The sequence below is a fragment of the Amia ocellicauda genome, chromosome 9 (genome assembly GCF_036373705.1).
Source record: "Amia ocellicauda isolate fAmiCal2 chromosome 9, fAmiCal2.hap1, whole genome shotgun sequence".
NCBI classification, from domain to species: Eukaryota; Metazoa; Chordata; class Actinopteri; order Amiiformes; family Amiidae; genus Amia; species Amia ocellicauda.
The window spans coordinates 41,199,596-41,226,152 of record NC_089858.1 but is presented as its reverse complement, the minus strand read 5'-3'; the positions used below and the strand labels follow the sequence as shown (position 1 = coordinate 41,226,152).

General features: G+C 38.5%; 2 protein-coding genes across 4 annotated transcripts in view; one reads left to right on the top strand and one right to left on the bottom strand.

The window, feature by feature from the left end:
* Window positions 1-562: 562 nt before the first annotated feature.
* pbdc1 (polysaccharide biosynthesis domain containing 1) lies at window positions 563-4,813 on the top strand. Of its 2 annotated transcripts, none has more exons than XM_066714489.1 (6): window positions 563-764; window positions 1,131-1,196; window positions 2,963-3,022; window positions 3,304-3,444; window positions 3,552-3,663; window positions 3,932-4,813. In XM_066714489.1, exons 1-6 carry the CDS (start codon window positions 735-737, stop codon window positions 4,045-4,047), a joined length of 525 nt encoding a protein of 174 aa, XP_066570586.1. In that variant the 5' UTR covers window positions 563-734; the 3' UTR covers window positions 4,048-4,813. The 2 variants fall into 2 exon arrangements, with proteins under 2 accessions (XP_066570586.1, XP_066570587.1); XM_066714490.1 differs by lacking the exon at window positions 563-764 and adding an exon at window positions 781-833.
* Window positions 4,814-6,356: 1,543 nt separating this feature from the next.
* The window catches only part of xpo7 (exportin 7), a 39,979-nt gene continuing 19,778 nt past the window's right edge, over window positions 6,357-26,557 (bottom strand). For both annotated transcript variants that reach the window (XM_066714486.1, XM_066714487.1), the window contains exons 8-28: window positions 25,904-25,977; window positions 24,354-24,473; window positions 23,918-24,064; window positions 22,540-22,712; window positions 21,894-22,087; window positions 21,128-21,233; window positions 20,564-20,699; window positions 16,407-16,480; window positions 16,000-16,080; window positions 15,340-15,403; window positions 14,852-14,960; window positions 14,061-14,167; window positions 13,652-13,740; window positions 13,097-13,204; window positions 12,169-12,251; window positions 11,703-11,917; window positions 11,359-11,497; window positions 10,755-10,915; window positions 9,939-10,037; window positions 8,461-8,588; window positions 6,357-7,893 (exon numbers count right to left, since the gene is read on the bottom strand). In XM_066714486.1, coding sequence (XP_066570583.1) covers window positions 7,800-7,893; window positions 8,461-8,588; window positions 9,939-10,037; window positions 10,755-10,915; window positions 11,359-11,497; window positions 11,703-11,917; window positions 12,169-12,251; window positions 13,097-13,204; window positions 13,652-13,740; window positions 14,061-14,167; window positions 14,852-14,960; window positions 15,340-15,403; window positions 16,000-16,080; window positions 16,407-16,480; window positions 20,564-20,699; window positions 21,128-21,233; window positions 21,894-22,087; window positions 22,540-22,712; window positions 23,918-24,064; window positions 24,354-24,473; window positions 25,904-25,977 — 2,501 coding nt within the window. In that variant the 3' untranslated portion in view covers window positions 6,357-7,799. The remainder of the gene's footprint in view (window positions 7,894-8,460; window positions 8,589-9,938; window positions 10,038-10,754; window positions 10,916-11,358; window positions 11,498-11,702; window positions 11,918-12,168; window positions 12,252-13,096; window positions 13,205-13,651; window positions 13,741-14,060; window positions 14,168-14,851; window positions 14,961-15,339; window positions 15,404-15,999; window positions 16,081-16,406; window positions 16,481-20,563; window positions 20,700-21,127; window positions 21,234-21,893; window positions 22,088-22,539; window positions 22,713-23,917; window positions 24,065-24,353; window positions 24,474-25,903; window positions 25,978-26,557) is intronic.

Sequence of the window (26,557 nt, the reverse complement as noted above, 5' to 3'; positions counted from 1 at the left end):
TATTGTACCATGGTTATATATACTGTGGTATACTATGATATATTCCTATGATTGATAGATTTCGACCCTCATCATCTCAGAGTTATGACATTGATTTTATAGTTAGAAACAAAGTACTCCTGCAATATTATTTTGTAGGAAAAAATAAATAAACTAATTGATGACACGCATATTTAATGTTTTCATTTCAGAGAATTAATCTTTTGATTTTTGTTTTTGGATATATGAATATTTTATTTCCCAAACTTCCAGGTTCAACATATTTTTGACCATTTTCGCTGACTTTTCCATGACTTTCCAGGTCAATGTTTTTTTCCCTGATTTTCCAGGTTTTTCCATGACCGTGGGAATCCTGTACACATATTTTCTACGAAGTGTTGACATTTAACTAAGCCCCCTCTCCGCTGCATTGTGAAATTATCTAAAGTTAAGTTCTAAACTTTTCAGTGCACGTAGCACATGCAATGCTCAACCTGAGACTACTAACGCAGACAGCCTATCAGCGCCTCGTATTTGTGTCGAAGCCCTGGCTGTACGTCATATCCGGGATTTTAGAGCTATGCACCACATATATTTGAAGAAAATAAATTAAGTTCTTGTTAGACGCTAGTGGTATTTATGGACAAAATTATTTCTGCGATATGTATTAATCAACGACCAGGAAGCCCATTTTCTTCTGCCACCCGAAACCTTTTAAACACGAAGTGAAAGTTGAAAGGTCAAAGTGTATCATAATGGCTTCAGGAACAGGGTTGCACTCTTTGGTGAGAAACAAGTGTTTTCAAAATGTATTTGAACACGTAGCCTCATTTCTATGCGGTGTTATGTTCAGGGTATTTAATGTATTTGTTTTTTCATTTGGTACAAGTTAAACACTTTTTCCTCTACTCGGGATTGACAATACAGAACCACGTGTGTCCGTTAAATATGGTCATTATGGTGTATTGACAGGCTATTCATTTATCTAGTATCTATTAAGTTTAACTGGCAGAATGTAACGGTGACAACGTACCTGGCATATGACTGTATGATTGAAATTACGTTTCGCTACAGCGTACTAACACTGCAGATTTTACAAAACTAACATTTTAGTTAGGTCCAGTTTTCTAAAACGAAATATTTAATTTCAGGGTGTGGAAGGAGCATCAGCTGCAGCTCACGCCTTGTCCCTGCCCGCGGAAGCCTACGGAAATGATGTAAGTGAAATAACGTGTAATATATATATTATTAAAGCAGCTTACTGACTAAAGCCAGGATCTAATCAGACAATGTACTGTGCCTGCAAACTGAGCTTCCCTATCAGGATGGGCTACCGGGTGTAATGAGCTGCCCGACTGAAAATATTAAGCAGCTCAACCCATCAGAGATAAAGGACCAGTCTGAATGGGCTACCAGCTGTTTTTCAACACGATTACTGTATTTTAACACTTCAAACCCTATGTAGCTCATCCTGTCATCTATCCGTAAATAGCTAATTGGTCACTATGCCAAAATCATTTTAAATGTTCATAATTATTACCAACAGTTGTTTGGGCGTGTTCACTGCGCACGCGTACTTTCGCTAGGCAGCTCACGTAGCTCAGTTTGTCAGAACACCTGCTTTAGACTCTCTACAAGTTATTTCCAAAAGCCCACAGTTCCTTGTGGACAATGCCTGCTATTCGAAATCATATAGTGGTTTAATAAGCCAACCCCTGACGTGATTCTTTCTTCTTTGGATCCCTGAAATTTGTAACACACACAACAAGCTTATTTCTCAAAAATGTTGTGCACAAATGTGTTTACATCCCTGTTAGTAAGCATTTCTCCTTTGCCAAGAAATGCCACACTTGTCAGGTGGATGGATTATCAAGAAGCTGATTGAACAGCATGATCATTATACAGGTGCACCTTGTCCTGGGGACAATAAAAGGCCGCTCTAAAATGTGCAGTTTTGTCACACAACACAATGCCTCAGTTGTCTCAAGTTTTGAGGGAGCATGTGATTGTCATGCTGACTGTGGGAATGTCCACCAGAGCTGTTGCCAGAGAACTGAATGTTCATTTATCTGCCATAAACCGCCTTCAACGCCGTTTTAGAGAATTTGGCAGTATGTCCAACTGCACCAGCCCAAGACCTCTATGTCTGGCTGCTTCACCTGCGGGATTGTCTGAGACCAGCCAGCTGGATAGCTGAAACTGTGGGTTTGCAGAACCGAAGAATTCCTGCACGTCTCAGGGAAGCTCATCTGCAGCTCGTCGCTCTGCTGGACATTCCTGCAGTCAGCAAGTCAGTTGCACGCTCCCTCAAAACTTGAGACTCCATAGATTAGGGCGTAATTAATTTATTTCACTTGACTAATGTCCTTATATGAACTGTACCTCAGTAAAATGTATTCAATGTATAATAATAGCGGCTTACTGGCTCAAGAATCTGAACAAAAGTCTGCTTTAGACAACATATATATTAATCCGATTCTAGTTCTTTCCAAATTTCCACAGTTGCTTGCGAAAAGTGCCTGCTATTCTAAATCATGTAGTGGTTTCATCAGCCACCCCCTTATCTGGTCCTTTCTTCATTGGTTTCAAGTAGCGTTATGGGGTTTTGCTTTAGCAGCCTTCTTTATAGCCTCAATCACTGAAGATTTGTAGGTGTCTTTAATCAGTGGATAAAGATGTTACTCTTTGACAACACATTTCAAGGTTGTAATTCCCCCTTATACAGTGGTTCTTAACTTTTTTTGCAGGATCACTCCCCCTACAGCGATACATGGTAATCTTAAACCCCCATCATGTCAAGGTGCAAGGTGTTAACAGGGGGTGGGTTGGGGTGGGTGGTGCCGAGTTGTCGACTGAGTTGCTGCCACAGCCGTTCTAAAAGAAATCTGCCATGTCTTGCACCCCCAGTTAAGAACCCCTGCCCTAATAAATGGTTATTTTATATGTTGCGGCTAGGTTTACCAACATTCTCTTCTTTTTTTAGCCTCAACTGGAAATGATGTGGGCAATGAAAGCCTATCAGCATGCCGAAATTTACTTTAATGTAAGTTACATTGAATGTATCATCTCACTTTTCTTTTTTTCTAACTTGATTGTATTTTCTTTAGTAATACCCTCCTTGCAAATAATTCCAGTAGTTTTTTGTTTTAACTGCCTAAACTACAAAACGTAAAGGGGGATATTTACAGTTTGGGCATCAAAATATGGGAATATTTCATAAGGTATGGGGGTGCTCAATATAATGATCAAATTTGATGCTGACGTGCAGTGGTAGTGGTATGCTGGTTGTCAAAAGCAGTGCAAGCCTTTTTCTTTTCTTTTCAGCTCATCTCCTCTGTCGATCCGAAATTCCTGAAGCTTACAAAAGTTGACGACATGATTTTCACTGAATTCAGAAAGACCTTCAGTGACTTGAATATTCAAGTTTTGAACCCAGATGATCTCAAATCAGAGGAATCCAAGGAGGTGACTGCCCCCCATTTCAGTTTAGAAAATTGTTGCAACACTTGCCAGAAATACATTTTTGCGTGGGGGGTGTAAATTTATTTTTTATTTTGCACTTTTGTTTTTAGAAGTGGAGGCCCTTTTGCAATCAGTTTGATGGTATAGTCGAAGACTTCAACTACGGCACACTCTTGAGACTTGACTGTCAGAAAGACTATACTGAAGAAAACACAATTTTTGGTAAGTGTTTTAAATTAGCCAAAGGCAGGCAATTATTTTCATATTTACTTGAAAACAAGCAATCAACCTTGCACACTTAACTGTAACAGAAGCACATTCCTATATTATTGATTTGTTACTATTCATAACATTTCAACACCATCATTGACAGAGAAGATTGGGTAGTCAAGAATACTGCTAATCAATGCTATATCCAAAATGACTCGCACAATGCAACAACCGCAGATTTAGTTTGCATGAAATAGTCACAAAATCATTGTTGTTTCAGCTACAAGGATCCAGTTCTTTGCCATTGAAATAGCAAGGAACAGAGAAGGCTACAACGGTGCAGTTTTTGAGGCCAGTACCAAAGCCAAACTGAAGAGCAAAGAGGAACAAAGTTGATTGCTGCTCCACGAAGAACTCTAATCAAGTGACCTTTCTGTTCAAGACTTCATCCTTCTTTCTGGAAACTACTTCTCACAAAAGACATTCAGATGATTTTGAAAACTGATAGACATGCATACTTTCAACAAATACAAATGCAGAAAAGGGACAAACACTTGAGGTTTTTGTAACATTTTACATTTCAAAGTGGATTTTTTTTTTTTTTTGTCAAAACACATCAGTAGTGAATGCATGATTCCATCTAAGAAATGTATCCTAGTTTGGAGGGGGAAAATATATAAATATAGACAACTCATAAGTTCGTACATTTCTGTTCAGAAACAAAATACAGAAATCCTCTTATGTTAAGGCACCTTCCTGGGAAGACTTGCAGAAAGCAATCCAGTATGCAGGTTATGTGCTCTGCTCAAACGATTCATTCAATTAAGGACAAAGTGCAGACATATTACACTATTGTATAATTCAATTGTCTTAAAACTGCTGTGCCTTATTGTTCTGCAACAAAAAATGCTTTTAAGGCACACAGAGTTCAAAACAGTTTTATTAGCCCCTCTCTACACAGCATGAAGTAGACATCTGAAAACCCATTTGTTATCCGACTCAGCCAATAAATTAATTCACAAAACCTTAAATATGTAAACAAATAAATAGATGGTACCAGAAATGTCCAAACCTATTTTTGAGCCAACTTGGATTGTGTTATTCATATTAAGCTAAAATGATCACACATTATATTATACTCAATAAATGTTGTTTGCATGGATCTCTGTAATATTTATCTTTACTCTGATAAATAGCTTAACCTATGTTTTTTTGTAATTCAGATGTACCCAAACTGAGAAAGTAAAGCACCCTATTTAGGCTTAACATTTTCTTATTGAGTTGACCTGTCAACTTTTGTATTTTGACATGATAAAAGCCTTCAAAATATAGCTTGGGAAGACGATACATTTCCCATTTGAAATAGTTTTATTTGCCTACCACATTAGTGTGCAGTTATTGTCATTCATCCATTACCTGTTTTTTCTTTTTCTTTAAAAAACAAACATGCACAGCTCTTATATGGTTGATTGTAATTCAATGTGTATCCCCCCCAAAGATACTGTTTGATAATTATGATGTCAATACAGAAATTATCCAGGTGACACCAATAGAACTTAAGCATCTATTAATGAGAATATAAATGGGAGGCACTTGTTTACAGAAAGATTGATGAGTTTATGGGACAAACAACCAAGCCAATGCTTTTAAGACACAGATGAGCCTGAGTTGTTTCTACAAGATGGCTAAACAATTTAATTGGATCAACAGGCTACTGGAAAGCAGAGATTGCCTTTAAAACTCAGAGCCGCCGTACTTGCTCCTTGTAACCAACCATACTCAACAGCTACACTTGGAAATCTGAAGTCAACTGATTCAACCAAGACAGTACAATCAAAAACCTAGTCTTCCTAGGCCTTATATAATTTTATAATTCAACATAGTATTTCAATTGAGATATGCAGCCTGAAGGACTTCAATAGAGGACAAGAATTCTCACACAACCCACCCCCCCTATTCTGAACACTCGGTTATATCCTAAGATGCAAGGTTTTGGACATAAGTGACTGAATGTGAATGGAGACTTGACATTTGTCTGTCTAGGCTGGGTGTATTGTGATGGAGCTCCTCACAATGAACCATTTCTCTGAAAACTTTGCACCCATTTTTTCTAATGAGTGCCGATCTAAGAATGAACAATTACAACTTTCGGTTTCATTTTGGACCATGGGGTGTTTGTTTTCCCAGCCTTTTGTAAAGAGGCGGTAAACTTTGTTTTATGAAACGGGCCCAACGTGTCTTCAAAACAACATCAGCTTGTAGGGTAATTCATTGCCTTTTAGAAAGACTAAACTAGCACAAAAAAAGCCTTTTGCCGATCTAATGCAAGGTATATTACACCAACACTTGTAGATAACAGATTTGACCACTGGTTTGTTGTTACTTTTAAGCTTGTACAAAAATAATTTGCTTCATACTCTGAACATCTTTCTAGATTTTCCCTGATTTTGATTTTGACTCTTACAAAGTTGCGTGATTACAAAGTTATTTAATCAAAGTGTCCTTAAATAATGCCGTTATAGCTTTCCATCAAGACATTTTCAAATTAGGGCGGTTTTCTTGTAATGGACGCCTAGCCAATCTGGCTACCGCTAATAAAAATATAGTGGAAAAAAAAAATTAAGAAAAATTTGAAAAGGTCTCATTATATATACGTTTTCTCTTGTGGCAATGCCATTACTACTGGAATGTACACAGAAATATCATCTCAGTACAAACCATTGACATTTATTTGCAGTCACAATGCTTACACTATATGTGGCAGACATTCAAACAAATCACCCATCTACCTTATCACTCAAGAGATCCAACACACAGTCGCTAAAGACTCATTCACATCAGGGGACAAAAACAAAAATTATTAAAACCTGAATTTTTTTTTTTGAAAAAATATGGATAATCCATGAATGCCAACGTGGCTGTTTAGAGATGAGCTTCGCAAAAACAATTAGCAGCAACAACTGTTGAGAATAGGCTAAGTTGCTAATACAATGAATGTATCTGTTTGTAGACCTACTGTTTGTTTTCTTTTTATTTATGCATAATTTCTTCAGTTATGAAAATAAAAGTGGGTTCCTTCTGAGAGGTGGGGGTGGGTTGCAGTGAAGTAGGGGAAATCAATCCAATATAGCTTGTGTGCAACTTTTTGATTGACATAGGGGTCTGGCCCCTGAGCTTTTATAAGATGAAACTTGTAGCCCTAGTTCCCTCAAGGAAAGAACTACCAAAAATTTCTGCAAGAGTTTTTTTTTTTGTCGTCTTTTTTTTTTTTTTTTACATCTGCAAAGGGAATTCGTATATTTACAAATGTTGCTATACTTGGGTCGACCGTGAGGTTACAGTAAAATATACACCAGGTTCACATTTTGAAATCCACCCCCTCCAACCCCCCAACATGCTCAACCATCCATTTCCACACACTCTATTTCAATATTATATATCATCCATTTCATTTTTTTGTATATTTTTGCTTTGCTCCTCATACACAGACAACCCCTCACTTCAGCACTGTTTCACTACTAGATTCGGTAAAAATTTCAATCACACTTTTTTTTCCGTTTTTTTTTTTTTTCGTTTTTAAATTGAATTATTATAAACATTGTTCAAAATGTTATGAAAAAATGTACACTTTTTCCGTTGTTGTTTTTTTTTTTATACAAGGCAGGCAGAAGCAGAGTACTACAGATACAACCACACTCCCCTCCCTCCCCCCACAAACACACACACACACACACACATTTCAAGGGGTTTTGATAGGAAATTTTTTTCACTTTTTCAAGTCCATGTGCGGGCCCCCTCCCTCCTCCTCCAACACCACTTCACTTTCTCTCATTCAAGCAATAAACCCCTTTCACACAAACCCACAAACACACACACCTTCTTAGATTACTTTTCTTTTCTTTTTCTCTTTGGACTCGAGGCCTCCAAGTGTCCAAAGCCAGGTCAGGATCGAGACCATTGGAGGACATTAAAATAAAAAAATAAAAAAAAGAAAAGAAAAAGAAAAGAATAAGAAAAGGGGAGGGAGGCAAGATTGGGTGAGACGGGGGTATGGTTTGTTCAGAATCTCGCACTCGGGGGAATTGTGGGATTCTCTGGGCAGCCAGGCCACTGGAGAGTTCCTCTGTTCTCTGGGGTTCTGTGGAATGTCAGCTCATCATGTCGTTGCTGTTTACACCGTACGTGGAGTTCTTCATTGAGTCGTTCACTTCTCTTCTAAATACTGAGAGGTTCTGTGTAAACCTGAGGAAAGGAAGAGAGGAGAAATCAAGTTTCATCAGGATTAAAACAAAAAAAAGAAATGAACAGGATTACATCAACAACCAGATTTGTTTACTGGCTTCCTCATGTAAATCGAGGGAAAGTGTCCCCTAGATTGGTTTTCAGGGCATCGAAATGTAGTGAGGGTCCATAGACAAGAAAACGAACTGTAAAAGTCCATTGTTGTAATGAAATACTTCCATTATGGCACTGACTGAACACTTATGTCTGTAACAGGGATATGAAACCAAAGCATGGAGTAGATCACATGAACTTTAATATGACTTTGTGATGTTATAATTTTGCTATCCTCCTAAAATACTAATGCTAATATGATCCTAGTGTCATATAAAGCCTGAGAAAAACATATTTTAATACCAAGAAAAAACAAACAAAAAACATGTACTGAATCTCAAAATTGAACATATTGTAGCAGGTAACAACCTTCTGACTAAGACTGCTAGATAGATCAATGCTCAACAAAGACTGATTATCTAGCAGGAGTTAAAACATACAAAGCACAGTTAAAAACATAGAAAGAGTACACACCTGTCTCTGTTTTTTGTGAGTAAGTTGCGTTCAATGCCCTCCATTAGATTTTCAAAGCATAAGTGCATGGCCTGCTGCTTTTCAGGAGGTTGGCTGTTCACTATACTGTTTCTCAAGTCAGCAAAATACTACAGAAAACACACAAATGCACCACACACAAAACAAATAAAATACAAGGTTAGTACAACATTTCTCAAGTATCCAGCTTTCACATTAAGCTACAGAAATGCCTCAAGCATGGAAAAGATACATGGATACATCTTGGCAGGCTTGAGCTACAGGTGCATAGAGGGACCATAAAAAAGGTGCACGTTTTCTAATCTTTTCAATGCAAAATACTTTTAAGACTGAATAGGAAGGCTCTGAAAAGCAGTTATACACCACAGTGTTAACTTTTTAATGTGACAAACAATGAAACCAATAGTTAATGCTAATATTTACTGGTATATGTTTCAGAACTCAATTTTTTCTTAAATTCATGAATTGTTAGCTACTCTGGAAGGATTTTATTGCATCTTTCCCATTACCCATGTTGTTTTCAATGGAAAATCTGCAAAATTTGTGAACAGTGGGCAGCTCTGTGTACTTCAATACTTGAAATACCAATGGTTGTTTCGGCACAGGTTATTTTAAAATACTCTAATACAGGGAAAATAATATTTTCAAATACCAATTATTTGATCTGTAATTGACCCCGTTCTGCGCTAAATATCGATCTCTACAATGTGATGATCATACTGTGGCATGGATATAGCCTGTGTGTTTCTCACCCCCAGCTCTCACAGCAGAGTAGACAGGCTAGTGCCCTCGCCTCTCCAGCCATGTCTTCACACACATCCTCTTCTCTGTCCACTTTTTGTGTTTGTCCGCACAGACAAACACAAACAGCAACAGCGGCTTGTGGTCGTGTTGTTGCGCAGATTTCCGCAGTTTTGCACAGATCTGCAGAAATGCACTGATTCCATTGGTGCAGCAGTGCAGATCTGCACATAACTGCGGACATCTGCGCTTCACGAACGTGACCTGTAAATGTCCACGTCAGTGTTTGTTTACCTTTTCTCTGGATGGATCACGTGTGTTTCCACGAGACTTGGGGAGTTTAGAGGCTGTGTCAGAGCTTTCCACAACACAGGATTTCAGATCAGTCGTTAATTGTGTGACCCCCTGTACTTAAGAGATTGTGTAGTGTGCGCTCCTTCATGATGCAAAAGATGGTGTATGGTGCAAAATAGTTGTTAAGTGTGAACTGCCCACCCAAAATCGGGTCGGATTGTAGAAATCGTGTAGTGTGACCCCAGCATAAATGAACACATTTTGTATTGAAAAGACAGAAGGCTGTCCAAGACTACCATTATTTAATTACATGAAATTAAAACATAGATCAGACTGCATGGGATGGTTACACAAGGCTGATAAAATAAGTAGTTAATGTACTAGACCGTGAAAAATTACACTTTTATGCTGAGGATGATAATTACCTTCTCGTTTAGCAGAATCAAGCCCAGCAAGGGTCGAGACATGGACCACTGATTCCTACAGTCCTCAAAAATGATTATATTGAGTACAGTTGATAGCATCTGAAAGAAAGGAAACAGGTTATAACAAAATTAAAATGAATGGGGAATTGCTATTCAGAAAGACAAGTGACCCAGGACAGTAAAATGAGTTACAGTGCCAACAATTTGTAGATGGAGAATGTAAGCTTTAAGATGATATATAAAAGATTGTTCTAACTCAATCTGCCATTGAGATCTGGCTGCTCAAAACCGCCAAAAGGTTGAATTGGTTGAATAGAGTGATTATTATAATGCATTATGTAAATGAACAAAAGAGGTTTGTGATAGAACGTACTAAATACAAATAAATGGGGTAATACCCCCAAACAGAAAAACTTATGTTGCAAAAACATACATATTTCAATAATCACCTCAGTGTTAAGATGTATACAATTTCATTTATATTAATTTATGCACATAAGCTACTTAGTTAACTTGTGAAAAACCCCATCATTGACAATTTTGGTACACATACAAACTGAAGAGATGTGAGAACATTCCTACAGAAATTTCCAGTACACACCAGAGAGCAGCTCTGTGTGAAAAGCACCTGTGCCCATGATGACTTGCATGAATGGAAGGACATGGTAAAGATCTACTATGTTCCAAAAAGCAATATGATGTTAAATGGTCTCAAATGCAGGTGTACCACATGTCATCGTGCACACACTCATCTCTCCGCACAGGGTTTGGCATTCCAACAGTTCCACCTCCCGAAACACAGGCGACGGTTCTTACCTGCTGTATCATTTCTGGGTGCTGCTGCATTATATGCAAGAACCGGTCGCTTTCTTGCGCCATAGATGCTGACCTTTTCTTTGTGCTGCGGGATAGCTGCTTAAATAGATACGTTACTATGTGGTCTAAGCTGGAGCAACATCCTGTACATACCATTGTGTCTGAGAGGATAGGAGAACAAGAAACGACAAAAAAACACAAATAAAAAACAATGCATTGGGGTTAAGCACTGAGCAAGTTTCCGGAACAGTGATGGTCAGATAAGTCACTTTCATACTGAAGTTACAAAACTCATAGCAGGAGCACAGAATAGCATGAATGCTTCCTTCTTAAAAAGGAAATACAGGACTAGTTGCACCTTTTTTTTTTTTTTTCTTCAAGGTTGAGCATGTGCTAGTTACAATTTGAGTGTTTCAGACCAAAATAATAAAAATTGAATGACTATGTAAATGACAAATAAAAGAACAACCAAAACAAAAAACATTCAGAAACCTTTCTTCCTTTACACAGACACACATACAACAAAAAGGAAACAGGAAGATAACTAGTGAGCACAATAAAAAAAAGAAAAGAAAAAAAAGAAAAGAAAATCAAGAAAATTTACCAAGTGCTGTGAGTCCCTCAGAGATAGAAGAGAGAATGTACATGATGACGTGAGGTTCCAAGCTGGCGATAAAGTTCATGTGGTCTTGGGTAAGTACTTCCAACAAGGAATAATATGACTGACTGAGTTTGGGATAATCCTAGAGGAGAGAAAACAAGGCTTTGTACTAAAAACACTGACCAATACTTAACTGGCAAAGACTTGCTTTCAGAGGAATGAGTTCTGTTCCTCTCTTGGCGTTCATTGCGAAGGACTTACAAATTAATCTAGTTCCGGACTGGACTAGATTGGGCTGGATTGGGGGACCCACGTGGTCACCAAGTTCTGGTCCCACAGACACTCACCAGTAAGTCGCTGTGCGGGATGGAGAGCAGTAGCTTGATGAAGGTCTGTAAGGCATTGTCCAGTGCATCGTCCCCATATAGGCGGAACACACCGAAGTTCACGTAGTTGCCACTCAGCACGGCTTTCAACATGGAGAAGCAGATCGAGATCCCTTTTAATTTTAGTGCATAAACTTGATCCTTTGGGACTTCCCCTAGTGTTAGAATCCGATTGCCTGAGAAAAACAGAAGAAGTGAAGGAGCAGGAGAAGAATCTGTTAGCTAGACTATCACACACACAAAAAAAACATTTAAGTTAGACCATAAAAAAAGTGATTTTCAGAAAAGCCTGAATTGAATAGGAATTTGGTGAAACATGCAAACTATATTTAACTATTTTTATACTGGCATGTTATTTCTATTTCATTTCAGTAAAGGTAAGAAATCTATACAGTTAGTAATTAACTTGTGTGCACGCAAGTCTTACCATATGTAGTTATCATCTTACTGGTCTCTCTGAAAAGCAGGATTCCATTAGGCGATGACACATCAAACTGCAATCTTTGTGACCTGCAAATAAAAAAAATAAAAATAAAAGACTGTCAAAGATATACAATAATGGAATGCAGCCTACAGCCAAAACGTTCTGTTACGAAAATATATAAGGCCAGATATCATCTCTACTTTCTGAGCTATACATTGGTCACCAGTACAATGCTTTCATACTTTTCCCCATATAGAAGACCAGATCACAAACACAAACACTAACTTGTTTTTTTTTTTGTTTTTTTACTTCTGAATGCTCCCTTTTCAATCATAATTGTTTTTCTGCATTTCATTTTCTAAACCGTGAACAGTATTTTGTTTTACACCACCGTAGCATATGCAACCTCTGCACTACCTTGAAATTCATTCAAGCAGAATTTGTGCCAGTGAGGATAATTTAGCCCTTAGGAAACATTTTTATTTCCTGGCAAGTTAATGTAGTAGCAGACCTCTGTTATAAAGTAATCTCAAGCAGTTGCAGTATATACACTACCGAATGGAATATTTGTATTAAAAAGAAACACTGTTAGGTCTCTCACATTCTCTTTATGGTTAGATTATATAGAGGGTTACTAATGAGAGCTTAGTTGGAGGAAGATGGTCTGGAGGTTGAAACATGTTTGCTTATTTATGACCCCTTACAAAATTCTCATAATAAAAACATTTCAAAATCCTTTTTTTGTGTGGACATTCAAATTTGTTTGTTTTGAAGAACTGTGACTGGAAACGGTGTATTCAGATTAGGGGAGGGGTGGGTTAACTTGCAAACACAATACATTCATTTCCTGTGTGTCCCCAGCCCTCATAGAAAGCCAAATGTTCATACACAGGTACATTTGTTTGAGGATGAGATTTGCATGGTAACTTACCTATTGTGAACAAGTTCAGCCATTAGTTTGAGAACTGGTGTAGTGCAAGCAGGGTCATGGTACCACAGCTCAATGGCTCGCTGCAGTATTGGCATGTAAGAGGGATAACTGCAGAGCCAGTGCTAAGGAAAACAGTGACTGGATGATCAGAAAAATGTGTAGAAAAATTAATCAATCAGTAATTCTGAGCCTGGGCAATATATAAACATTAATGGGATTATATCACTCAAGGAATTTGACATCTAGGTTTTGATTAATTAGTTTGTAATGACGCCAAGATTACAAAGGCGTATGGGTTCGCAATCCGATCGAAGTGGAGACATTTCAGTTTTTGTCTTTTCACACTTAGCCTCCAAGGTTTCCTCAACTGGAGAATATGCTCAGATTTAATTAGTTAAAATTAATGTGACTGGCCTTCAGTTTGGTTCAGAGGATTGGTAGAAAACTAATGACCGACTTGACCAGATAAACTAATGACCAGATAAAGCAGCAATGGTGACAACAACGACCCAGCCCAAAGAAGGCCCTAAACACTGAAATAAAATCTTAGGATACATCCAGTCGAAGAGCATCATGAAGCTGGTCTTGGCATTGAACGCAAAGGCGATCCCTCTTAAATCTCTAACCAGGCCCACCAGTGTCCTCTGGAGAGGGAAATAAAAAGGGAAACAAATCACTGTAAAACCACAAGACAAGGAGGAGTCTCACCCAGTTGATTTCCAATTGGTCTTTCATGCTGTAAATCACCTTCACTGAATTCATTCATTTGCAGTACACAACAGATTCCTTTCAACTAAATTGCTCGCAGTACCAAACCTCATTATGATGCATTTTTAGAATTTGTCAAAAAACAAGTATTGTGTCAAGTTTGTATCATCACAGAGACCATGCTAGTTGCCAATGACATAAAAACAACAAAAATAAATTAACCCTGGTGCCCCCTCTCTCTCTCTTTCTCACTCACTTTAGCTTCTTGCTCGTTGAAGGTGTTGGTGCTGAACATCTGTGCCACAGCTTCGAATGCAGCTGTCAGGGGCAACATGAACTGCTCAAACTGGTCCTCATCCTCACCTGCACACGGACGTACAGACAAGAAGCCAGGTTAGATGCTACAGATGGTATAAGCCCTGGCAATACAAGCAGTGCTATAACTGGATAAGGGCATCTGCCAATAAATAAATAATAATATTAATATTAATAATATTAATAATAACAAACTGCACAAGGCTGCATCAGATCGGTAACTGGTAACAATAATGGAGCAAGTATTCACATTTTTTTTTTTTTTTTTTTTTTTAAGTCTGCATGAAGCGGTCATTCGATTCTTTAAAAAAGACACTGTACTGATCTGTCAGTAGTCTGCAAATCCTGATTTGACTGATTCACCTGGCAAAAAGAGACTAAAGGAATATATCACAGAATCATAACCTGCAGATTTTATGTATAGGTTTAAATCAAGATGCCAAATTAGAAACTGCACAAAATCTTCCCAATGAGTCTTTTTCAACTCCTGGGAGTTAACAGTCGGAATGATCAAAAATTGGTTTAATTTTTCCAATAAGCATCATGCAACGTTTCATGAGGGTGCGGCATCAATAAAACTACCAGCAAGTGGTGAGGCATATTTGTCCAGATGGTCTCCGTTGGTCTGTGATATCTGTGTTCCCATGACTCAGATACAAGTAATTATTTAATACAGGAAAACCATGATTTTGCACTCTTCTTCAAAGCCACACAGCATGCAGCCATTCTCACCTAAATCCACCATAAGCAATCTGCCCAGTGCTGTGTAGAATGTGGTCCGACACCTCATGTCGCTGAGGTTTGATTGATTGTTAATGCCCAGGAAAGAAAAGTGTTCGCTCTGTCGAAGAAAAAACAGAGTCACTCGTCCAGGCAAGGGACGGAATATACATGGAGAATACAACAGCTGAAACGTGACTAATATTTCCTTGATTTACTAATGGATGTAATCACTCAACCAATATATAATAGTGTCCTTCACAAAACAACTGCAACAAAGCACTTTACGGACACAATGCATACATGATGAGAAACCAATGTGCACATAAGAAAGGAAGTACAACATGATATGATAATTTAAGTTACTTAATTTAATTTGAACTAGATCACTTACATACAACTAACCAGAAAAGATCAAAAGGATATGTTGATATTCCCCCCCAACCCGGCCCTGCCAAAAAAATCATATCACAAAAAAAGGTGAAAGCAAAGGTACTTACAGTGTGGTTATTCAGCATAAACTGAACAGCGCTGAGTTTCACTAGCTTCCTAACACTGCTGTAAGTGCACAGAGAGTCAAGGAGACACACACCGTGTTCCACACAAAACTGTACAAAACTATATATTCCTTTTAAAAGTACCATTTTCATTTTCCTGACAGATTTGTATACATAACTAAATCAGCACTTAAGTATTGTTTTAAAAACTTCACAGATTACAGTATACAATTATATAGCCTATATAATGATATTTATACCTGTATACCTTTACTTAGTTGTTGATGTTGTTAAACTCTTACTGTTCCTAATATTAATTTAGCTAAAATAATACAATATAGGCTATAATAAACTTCCTGGTTTTATTACATTTTCAGTAATTATGTTTGCAGCAGTTTCATTATTATAATGGTTACAAGGTACTTTGTTTACAATGTACTTATTCCATCATCCCTTGGGGTAGGTTATCAGTGGAGTGCATCTGTATCTGCAACAGTTACATCTGATTTTGACCCACTGCCCTTGGGATCTCTTTCAATGTAGATAGACAATAGACCTCTCCTGGCATGTTAAACATGAAGCCAATAAACAATTTTAAATAGACTGTTTCAGGGAGCCAAAAGGTTTTATGTGATGCAATAAGGCATTTGTAATAAAGGATATCCAATTGACAAGTCGTTGAGGAGCTGAAGGGTCTTGGAAGTTATGGGTTCACACCGTCCCCAGTATTTCAGATTGGTGATTCTTCAACAAGCAAAGAGAACAGTGGTCAGTTAGTTTCAGACCAAATACGTCTGGCATCTATTACTTTAAACAGAAAGGCATTCAGGACTTGTAATGTTATGAATCTGATATGTGAAGCGAAAGAAACAAAACAAAAAAAAACTGTTGTGGCTGCAGTCGACAATTTAATCTAGAATAAATGCTAGAAAGGAAGACAAGCACATTTGAAAGAAAGGTGAGCAGAAATGTTAGGAGACTGAGAAACAAAGTAACCCTGCTCTAAGGCTCGACTAAAAAGCCTTTGCTGGAATTGCGCTTGCTTGCCTGGGCGATCAAATCCTACGTACATTTTCCCGATGAACACACTGAGTACCATGGTCTCATCATTCAGCCCCAGAACTTCAGACAGTCGCCGATACAGCTGCAGAATAACAAACAGAAATTGCATTGAGACAAACAAAACACACAGATACACAGTTCACTGCCCAGAAGACTAAGGAAAGCACCATTTTATCTTTAGGCAAATGACACGACATCAACAACAATAAAAATGACACCCTCGTCCACTTGTTTGCATGTTTAGATTCAATCCCTTTAATTATAAGCTTGCCCAAGTCTTCAAAAGTCTAAAGAAGGGGCAAATCAGTGAGAATTTGTTTCATAAGCAGCATTTGTAGAAAGCAAATGAAAAGTGAATTGCAGAGTTTGTTTACATGAATTTGCTTTTCCTTTTCCAGATGGAGAGTCAGGCAAACATTTAAACAGTACAGAGGGTTGACTACATTTGGAAGAAATAGGGACTTCACAGTATTTGAAGTACAAGGAATGCATTTTAGTTTACTCCATTTGAGGGTGTACCAGCTGCAGGCTTTTATATAGCACTGCATATTTCAACCTTGTTACCCTACTTGCAGTATATGTGAACAGACAGTTAAGGGGAGTCAATATAATACTGCAGACGTGGCTTTCCTGTGTCATCAGTTCAGTTTGTACAAGAGCCTTTATCTTGTAAATCCCAAGACAGCAATCTGCACAGCTATGGAAAATGTATTTCAAATGTCATTCTATTGATCTGGACTTCCACTTTTACAATAAGTTTGTGCTACGTGGATAAAAAGAGCACTTGCTTGCATACTGGAAATGCACTCCAATGTAACAAGTTTTTGGATGTCCTTTTGTGCCATTTACGAAACTGAACCATAACACTGTGATGCATTATTAACAGTGTCAGTGATCGAAAAGCCCAGAACGAATATCTGTAGAACCCAAATTCAGAAGCCCAAATTCTTCAACTTTCTTGCACACTGATCAAGCCTTGGGCAGCAGAGCATGGCAATGAGATTACAAGGACAAAAGCCAGTCGGGCATTGGCAAAAGCTAATTGTATATTGTATAATTGTATAAACGTCAGGCCTTTGTTTCAAACACTGAATGAAGGATATACAGAAAAACGTACATGTATCCACTTTCAACTTTCGAAAAACTATAGTTTCCCCCTTTATGACATCATTAGACAATGCATGGAGCAGAGATTCACTGATTCAGTTTTATAAAAGGTCTCCCAACTTTCCAAGTGGCAGTATAGAGTTGTATATGGATTCCAATAATGCTGTGTGGACTAACACTGTTCCCAGGTGTAGCAGAGCTGGCTGGACTGGCTGCAGTATAGCTGGACTGTTTTTCCAACTGTAGCTCACCTACTGCTAAGTCTCACATTACAAATTACTGTATCTCTGTGTAAGCTTGCCTACACAGAGAAATATTTTGTTTGTCAGGGTTGGTTTCCCTAATCTTCGGTGGCAATGCAAGGCAAGAAGAAATCCAACAGAGGAAAGAGGGGAAAAAAAAAAAGCTGTAAAAACGCACCACAGTATGTTTTAATTTTTGGACTTCTTCATTAGTAGACCTTTCTCCTCCTTGTCAATGACAGTTAATGACAGTGCTAAAGTAAGTCAGATACAGCTACACTTGATTAGGGATGTGTTCGAGTAATCAAGTAAGCAAACAATATATTATTCACGTAAAATGTACATAACACCACAAAGAATAGAACATCAATATAGATTTTAAAAATACTTAACAATGATGAAAAAAAGTTTTTGAACAGTTTAGTTAAAGGCTACTTATCCCACTGGAATGTCAAATGTTATATTCAGTCAGTTCTTAAAAACATGATTTAACTGCATGTTACACTGGCAATGTGTGTATATACACTCACCTAAAGGATTATTAGGAACACCATACTAATACTGTTTGACCCCCTTTCGCCTTCAGAACTGCCTTAATTCTACGTGGCATTGATTCAACAAGGTGCTGAAAGCATTCTTTAGAAATGTTGGCCCATATTGATAGGATAGCATCTTGCAGTTGATGGAGATTTGTGGGATGCACATCCAGGGCACGAAGCTCCCGTTCCACCACATCCCAAAGATGCTCTATTGGGTTGAGATCTGGTGACTGTGGGGGCCAGTTTAGTACAGTGAACTCATTGTCATGTTCAAGAAACCAATTTGAAATGATTCGACCTTTGTGACATGGTGCATTATCCTGCTGGAAGTAGCCATCAGAGGATGGGTACATGGTGGTCATAAAGGGATGGACATGGTCAGAAACAATGCTCAGGTAGGCCGTGGCATTTAAACGATGCACAGTTGGCACTAAGGGGCCTAAAGTGTGCCAAGAAAACATCCCCCACACCATTACACCACCACCACCAGCCTGCACAGTGGTAACAAGGCATGATGGATCCATGTTCTCATTCTGTTTACGCCAAATTCTGACTCTACCATCTGAATGTCTCAACAGAAATCGAGACTCATCAGACCAGGCAACATTTTTCCAGTCTTCAGCTGTCCAATTTTGGTAAGCTTGTGGAAATTGTAGCCTCTTTTTCCTATTTGTAGTGGAGATGAGTGGTACCCGGTGGGGTCTTCTGCTGTTGTAGCCCATCCGCCTCAAGGTTGTACGTGTTGTGGCTTCACAAATGCTTTGCTGCATACCTCGGTTGTAACGAGTGGTTATTTCAGTCAAAGTTGCTCTTCTATCAGCTTGAATCAGTTGGCCCATTCTCCTCTGACCTCTAGCATCAACAAGGCATTTTCGCCCACAGGACTGCCGCATACTGGATGTTTTTCCCTTTTCACACCATTCTTTGTAAACCCTAGAAATGGTTGTGCGTGAAAATCCCAGTAACTGGGCAGATTGTGAAATACTCAGACCGGCCCGTCTGGCACCAACAACCATGTCACGCTCAAAATTGCTTAAATCACCTTTCTTTCCCATTCAGACATTCAGTTTGGAGTTCAGGAGATTGTCTTGACCAGGACCACACCCCTAAATGCATTGAAGCAACTGCCATGTGATTGGTTGGTTAGATAATTGCATTAATGTGAAATTGAACAGGTGTTCCTAATAATCCTTTAGGTGAGTCTATATAGGTATTGACTATATTTACGTAGGATATCTTCTAACATTCAATTTGAGTACACAAAAATGTTAACACTTAAATAGTTAAATACTCAAAATCCCCATATATCTGATGCAGATATTGCAATTTAAGCACACCAGGAATGACAGCCAGCTCCAACGCACCTAAGTCATGGAAACGGAGCCCAAGGGAGTGGAAACACTGAGCACTACTGTGGTGTACAGCTGTGACTTTAGTGATAGTAAGAAAGCTTAATTTATAGCTTGGATAAAGGTGGGGGTTGACAGCATTACACACCTGTAATATATATATTTTTTTCAGTTCAGTGTATAGTTTATCCCTTATCTCCTCAATGGGATTTAAACTTTGGCCCTCTTTTCAAAAGCTCATCACAGCTAGTTACTGACAGCAACGTTTCTAAAGAGGGTACAAGACAATGGCACCAAGGAGGCCACAGCGTGGAGAAAGATAAACCCACAATCGCCACAGGCAGAGAGGGACTAGGATGGAGACGCTAAGCTAAACTGTACACTGTAAATCACTTATCTTATCGGCTGACACGTGCAAGGGGTCTGCATAGCACAAAGGAAAATTCTGATTAAATTCAGGCTGCGTTCTTCGGAGCAAACGACAACTTGGAAAGAACTTTGGAAATCATTGAATTTGAAAAGAAAGGGGAAAGGGAAGATAAGAATTACACCACCCCCCACCCCCCAAAATGTCTCCCCAATTATATCGTTATGCAGTTTGGATTTCAGCCAAAAAAAAATAAAAAAAAACATATTCTAAGTATTCTAAAAACACAAGGAAGAACACTAGGTGAAGTGTTTAACATTTAGAATTGTATCTGAACATTTCAGTTGATTTGAACTCTGGCATTGTCAACAATGGTAAAAACTATAGATATGTCCATGAATCCAAAGCAAAAATGTCAAACTTTGGAGGAGTGGACAAGAAAGGTAAAACAACTCTGAATTAAACTGTTTGCTCATTTTCTTTGTACAATTCACAGTTGGGAGCACATATGTTCAAAGCAGCCTTTTCTATTATGTACACATTACAATGGCTCCCAATTACCTTAGAGGATTTTTGCACCTGGTCTCCTATGTAGATTTTCCGAAACTGCTCGAAGAAGCTGAGCATGGCAAGTTCCAGCTTTTCGTTTCCTGCTTGTGCAAGGCGAGAGTCCGTCAGATTCATCAGCTGCAGTACTCTGGGAAATAAAGACGGTCACAGCATAAGCAAAGGGTCGCTGGTTATAGAGAACGCTATGCAGCTATGGAAAACAAATTGTTCCAACATATTGTTACACTGGTAAGAAGCACTTATTATTTTTCTAACCTTCAATAGTTCTAGATTCTTTATTTTAACTCCCCAATCTCCGTTCATGAAAACCCTTTATTTACAGGCTGATTTTTTTTTTACCAAATCAGATGTTGATAGTGTACACGATTTCACTCATACAGCACTTGGTCTAAACCCAGCTGTGATTCTGACATAGCCCAGATTGAATATCTTTTATCATTTTCAGGGTAGGTTTAAAAGCAGATATTGTGAGTTCACTACAACACTAAATGGACCAATGCAGCCCCGTTTCCACCAGCATTTGTCCCGTTATACTAAATTAAAAAGCACACTTGCCGACACACTAGCTCTCCGTCCATGGCGTCCTGTTCGTCTGTGCTCGCAAAAGACACTCTCCCACCAATCACTGCTCCAATGATGTACACCAGCCACGTCAATCGACCTAGTAACAAAGAGAACACTTATTAACCCCTTTTTTTCCTCCTAACCCCAAAAGCAAATTATGATGCATACATATCAGCATTAAATTAAACTAAAAACTCTCCTACAGCATAGCAGTTTGATGCCAAGGCCTTGGTATAAACAGAAGAGCAAAGGTTTTGTTTTACTAATTTGCGTTGGTCTGTCTTTGCAACTCTAGCAAGTACAAATTCATAATGGATCAAACTACTGAGCAAGGCAAGTCCAACTTCATTCCCTCTCAACATTGACAAGGAGAAATTTCAACACCCTTGCAGAAATGGATCATATTGGGTAGCCACATTACAGTAGCTTCCTCGTCCCAATTTCTTGAATGTTGCCTTGATGCATGACTAATTCATTCAAAGCTCTTAAAACTTTTGTGATGAGCATGTCTCCCCAGCTACGACAATGCAACAAAATGAAGTTGAGCAAGCAGATATTCGATCACTTTTGCTACTGGGCAAGTTTTGCTCTGGGTTTAAGATAGGAATAAAAGGAGAATGCTTTCCAGATGCTGCCCTGTAGATTTCCTTAAGATTTCAATTTTCTGAACGACTGCATGCTACTAGGAACAATTACCTAAACGACAGCAAGAGTGTGGTGTAATATAATGGAAGCACAGTGTCTCCTCTGTCCTTACCCTCCTGTACGGCGATGTCCATTGCACTGGCGTTACTGGACTGCAGAAGCTCCTGATAGGACTGGGCGGACTGGTCAAACAGCTGGACCAAGAGGGCACACGTCTTTTCGTACTCACAACGCCCAATGGTTGACAGTTGGTCAAGCTGTTGCTGGACCAGTCCTGTGTCATCCAAGGGGTCTTCCAGGCCATCTCTGCCAAATCATGAAAAACACACACAGACGAAGGCCATTAAACTGTGTCAACAGCCTACGGTATGATACACAGGTCTCGTCATACAATGCATCAAACACATTTTTTCAGGAATAATTTTTAAAAAGCACTGAAGATGGACAATGTGATGGACAAATATGAGCACTTACAACATTCCCCCCCCCAAAAAACTTTAAGCCATAGTATCTGCATGAATTACAAAATTGCCTTTAACTGAAACCAGATTGAATATATAATGGTATTGTGAATTTCAGGTTTGGGTTTAGATCTCATTCTTCATGATCAGGTCTAGGTCTAACTGCAATTCAGCTAAATTACGGCAAGATGATCCAGGGAGGAAACCTCTTCTAAACACTCATATATGCTTGTGTGTCTCAGCTTATGGGTCTTCTGTATAGCAGATATGAAATCCTCACCCGGGGTCTGTCTGTACCTGAGTATGATATGGACGGATTCCAGGCGAGAGGTGATGTACGCCTTGGTGACCTCTGGGGTGTAGGTCTCCAGCATGTGTGGCTCAGTGGCCTTCACATAGGGCACAGAGGCTGCCAAGCGCTGCCACAGACTCAGGAGGTAATGGACACTGTTGGGGGCAAATTCCCAGTGCTGCAGGGGTGGCAGAAGAGATGGTTTATGGGTATTTTCACAACACAGCATTTTCCTATTGTGCTTTGTAACTCAAAACACCATATGATAGACCCATAAACTTTATATAAGCACCTTTCAATAAAAGCAGTACATTTTACCATGCTATCAGCTCAAAAATTGCTTCTTAGCCTATGCAAGAGTCTTGCTTACTCCAACAAAATATTCTGGTGATCCCCAATGCACTGTACATTAAGAAAACTAAATATACATTCACAAAACTGGTTCTAGGTAAACTTACACAAATAAATGGTGACTTGTAAGTAGCTAAAACAAAAAAGCTGACACCACCCCTGTGAGAACACATCATATTCAACAGTCACACTTCATTGTTCTTGGGTACCAGCAGTTACTGTGTTTTTACCCAATGAGGAAGCGGATGCAATTCAGATGAATTGACACACATGAGCTGGTGTGGTCATAGCAGCCACAAGAGGGCAACAAAATCCTTAAAGCACAGGCAACCCAAGAATTATCAGATAATTCAATCTTTCGTATTTTTCCAATAACTAATTCCACACGGATGTTCAAAACCAAAGATAAAGAGAAAAAGAGAGAGAGAAAAAAGTTAACACCATCTGAATTAATTCACTGTCTATTGTAGGACATGGCTAATTGGGCATAGATTGGATTTCAATTTTAAACATTGAGTTGCACAGCTTATCCTATAAATCAGGGTTTCTAAACCTTTTTACACCTATGTATTTGTGTGCCCCCCCACCCCATTTATATCATATTATTTCATAAGGCTCCAGTAAACAGAGAATAAAATAAGGACTAAGTTTAGTCATTTTCAAACTTTCTTCTGGTTCACAAGGAATCCAATCACAATGAGTGCTGCAACACATGTGCATAAACAAACAGCGCAGAACTTTTTCTGCTTCAAAGCAGCCAAGACATGAAACCAAGGGGCTGTGTTTGATATGGCAAGACAGATCATCTGCTGCATCTAATCTGTGTTCAGACTTAGTTTTGATGACAAGTAACTTGAAATCTTCAGCTGCCTTTCAGGAGGGATCGTCACAGGTGATAAAAAATAGAAGCCTATATAAAATTCTGAAATGGTTATCAGAACACGAGGATGTGTGATTATAAATTATGTTATTTGGGAGCTACCTTTCATTATGCGTTTCATTTCCCATGGACCCCAGGTTAAGGACACTCACCTGCAGGCTGGTCACTGTGAAGTTGGCTATTAACCGGATCACTTCAGGGTAGTTCTCCACCTTGACGAGCTCTCCTAGCTGGTAGTTACTTTTCAGCCTCGCCAGCAATCGACAGAACTCATGGTAATTGTTTGGGTCCGACAGGCTCTGAAAAGCAAAGGGGATGGTGAGATCTTTCACTTAAGAATCTTTTCAAAGTGACCGATTCAAGATACATGCTATAAGGATCTGGGGACACAAATGGAATCTGAGTTTAAACAGTTTGTTCCAGACTCCCAAATAGAGTTGTATCAAGCAAACTTCGACCCAGCCATACTGTTGAAACCAACTGCCCCAGGATCAGAGTTCTACATCACTGGTCTAGACCCATCTCCAAGATTGCATAAGGATGTCATTCTTAGGACCATTGAAAAGGATCTCAAGATCGTCAGCTTACCTGGGGGATTTCCAGAATCCTTTTCACTCCATCAACTAAGTGTGACAGGAACTTTGCTCTCTCTGCATTATTGAACAGCGATCTCCGAACAGAAGCGATTTGTACTAAGCAAGATAAGACCTGGGAAATGAAAGAAAGCAACAGTTGCATTTAAGTAAACCCCAATATATAGATTTAAAATATGTCCCCATTACACTGGAACAGAACAAAAGGGGATTACATTGGAGGTATTATCTCCATTTTAGGTTGATGATAACTGGATACAGTCACATAACTATGACATCCAATCCCCTGTACCAGTCTGATATAGATTTAATTAATTTCTCATATTACTACTCCACCATAAAGTTGAGACTTTCTTTTACTCTCTCCCACCGATAAGCTGCACTTTTTGTGAAGTATACAATAAATATTCCTTCAACTCCATAAAGCATTTAAACAAATATTTGTATTAGTTAACATACTTCCACATTCTTTTCCTTCACAACCATTTTTGTTTGTTTTTAAGACTTAAAAAGGAAAACATGCAAAGAGAAAAAGCAATATCTCCCACTTAAAAAGAACAAAATGGAGACTTTAAGATTTGAAACAATATTTTTGTGTAAAGGCAGTTGTTGCAATAGTGCTGTACTGTAAATCAAACATGACTGGTAATAAGAAATCTTAGTGTGTCTGAACTGTAATCAGATCAGAGTGTAACAGAGACGCAAAGTAGGGAATTTCGAGCATCTTAAATATATGACAACAAACTAAAGCAAGTTAAAGTTAGCAGGGTTGTTTGGGATTTTATTCTATACAGCTTTACAGCGAATATACAGTAAACTGCAGTACAACACTGTACCCTGGTCCCTACCTTTTTAGGCCCATTACAGTAAAATGTAATGTTTCTCGGGAGAATTATAAAAGTACTTTAATCATAAGCTGACTGACTATGATTTAGTTATGCTACAGTGTTCACAACTGCAATTAAAGCAAGCATTTGTGCATTTTGCCAACAGGGAACAATCTGTAAAAGCATGCATTTAGGATAGGTATCAGAAGTGGAAATTTACACTGAGTACATCAATGGCTTCAAAGGTCAAGTATAATAGCCTAGACATCTTTCAGATCAAAACAAATGGTTTTATCTTTGTTAAAAATATTTTAAGTATGGTTTAGGATGCAGTGCTCGCCTTCTACCATCTCTTATAGCATGAATAATAATAAGCAATTTAGTCCATGCTTTTATCTTAAGAGACTTACAGACATTAGATGGGAGTGATTTACAAAGGGACCTTGGATTTACATCTCATTTGATGGTGGAAACGCAAAGAGATTTGGTAATTTGAGGAGGTTAAAACAGAATCTGTGACCTCCTGAGGGAAAAAGGGCTTCTTTTCGGATTCACAGTACAACTTTTTAAATACTTAATAAGCATAATGTACACGTCTTGATATAAATAAGCTTGTCAGAAAAAAAAAAATCTTGATCCTTTAAGAACTATAATCTGTGACTATTAGTGGCACAGTTACAGTTACTGCCCTACCAACACAGTTAAACTGAGCACTCACCAGGGGTGACAGGGAAGGAGGAATGGAATGATACAAATCAAAAAACAGCTGCAGGGTTGAGGAATCCAAGAACGCTGTAATAAAATAAAATAAATAAATAATTATAAGCTCAGTAAAACACTTATTCATCTCCTGTCAATCTTACCTGACTTCACTGCATTTTGTTTGAAAAATGTTTGTATTCCAAAATAGAATAGAAAAAATAAATACATAAAAATGGTAAACTAAAATCAGATCCCATTTACAATGCTCTCTTATACATATATGTATACACTCACCTAAAGGATTATTAGGAACACCATACTAATACTGTGTTTGACCCCCTTTCGCCTTCAGAACTGCCTTAATTCTACGTGGCATTGATTCAACAAGGTCCTGAAAGCATTCTTTAGAAATGTTGGCCCGTATTGATAGGATAGCATCTTGCAGTTGATGGAGATTTGTGGGATGCACATCCAGGGCACGAAGCTCCCGTTCCACCACATCCCAAAGATGCTCTATTGGGTTGAGATCTGGTGACTGTGGGGGCCAGTTTAGTACAGTGAACTCATTGTCATGTTCAAGAAACCAATTTGAAATGATTCGACCTTTGTGACATGGTGCATTATCCTGCTGGATGTAGCCATCAGAGGATGGGTACATGGTGGTCATAAA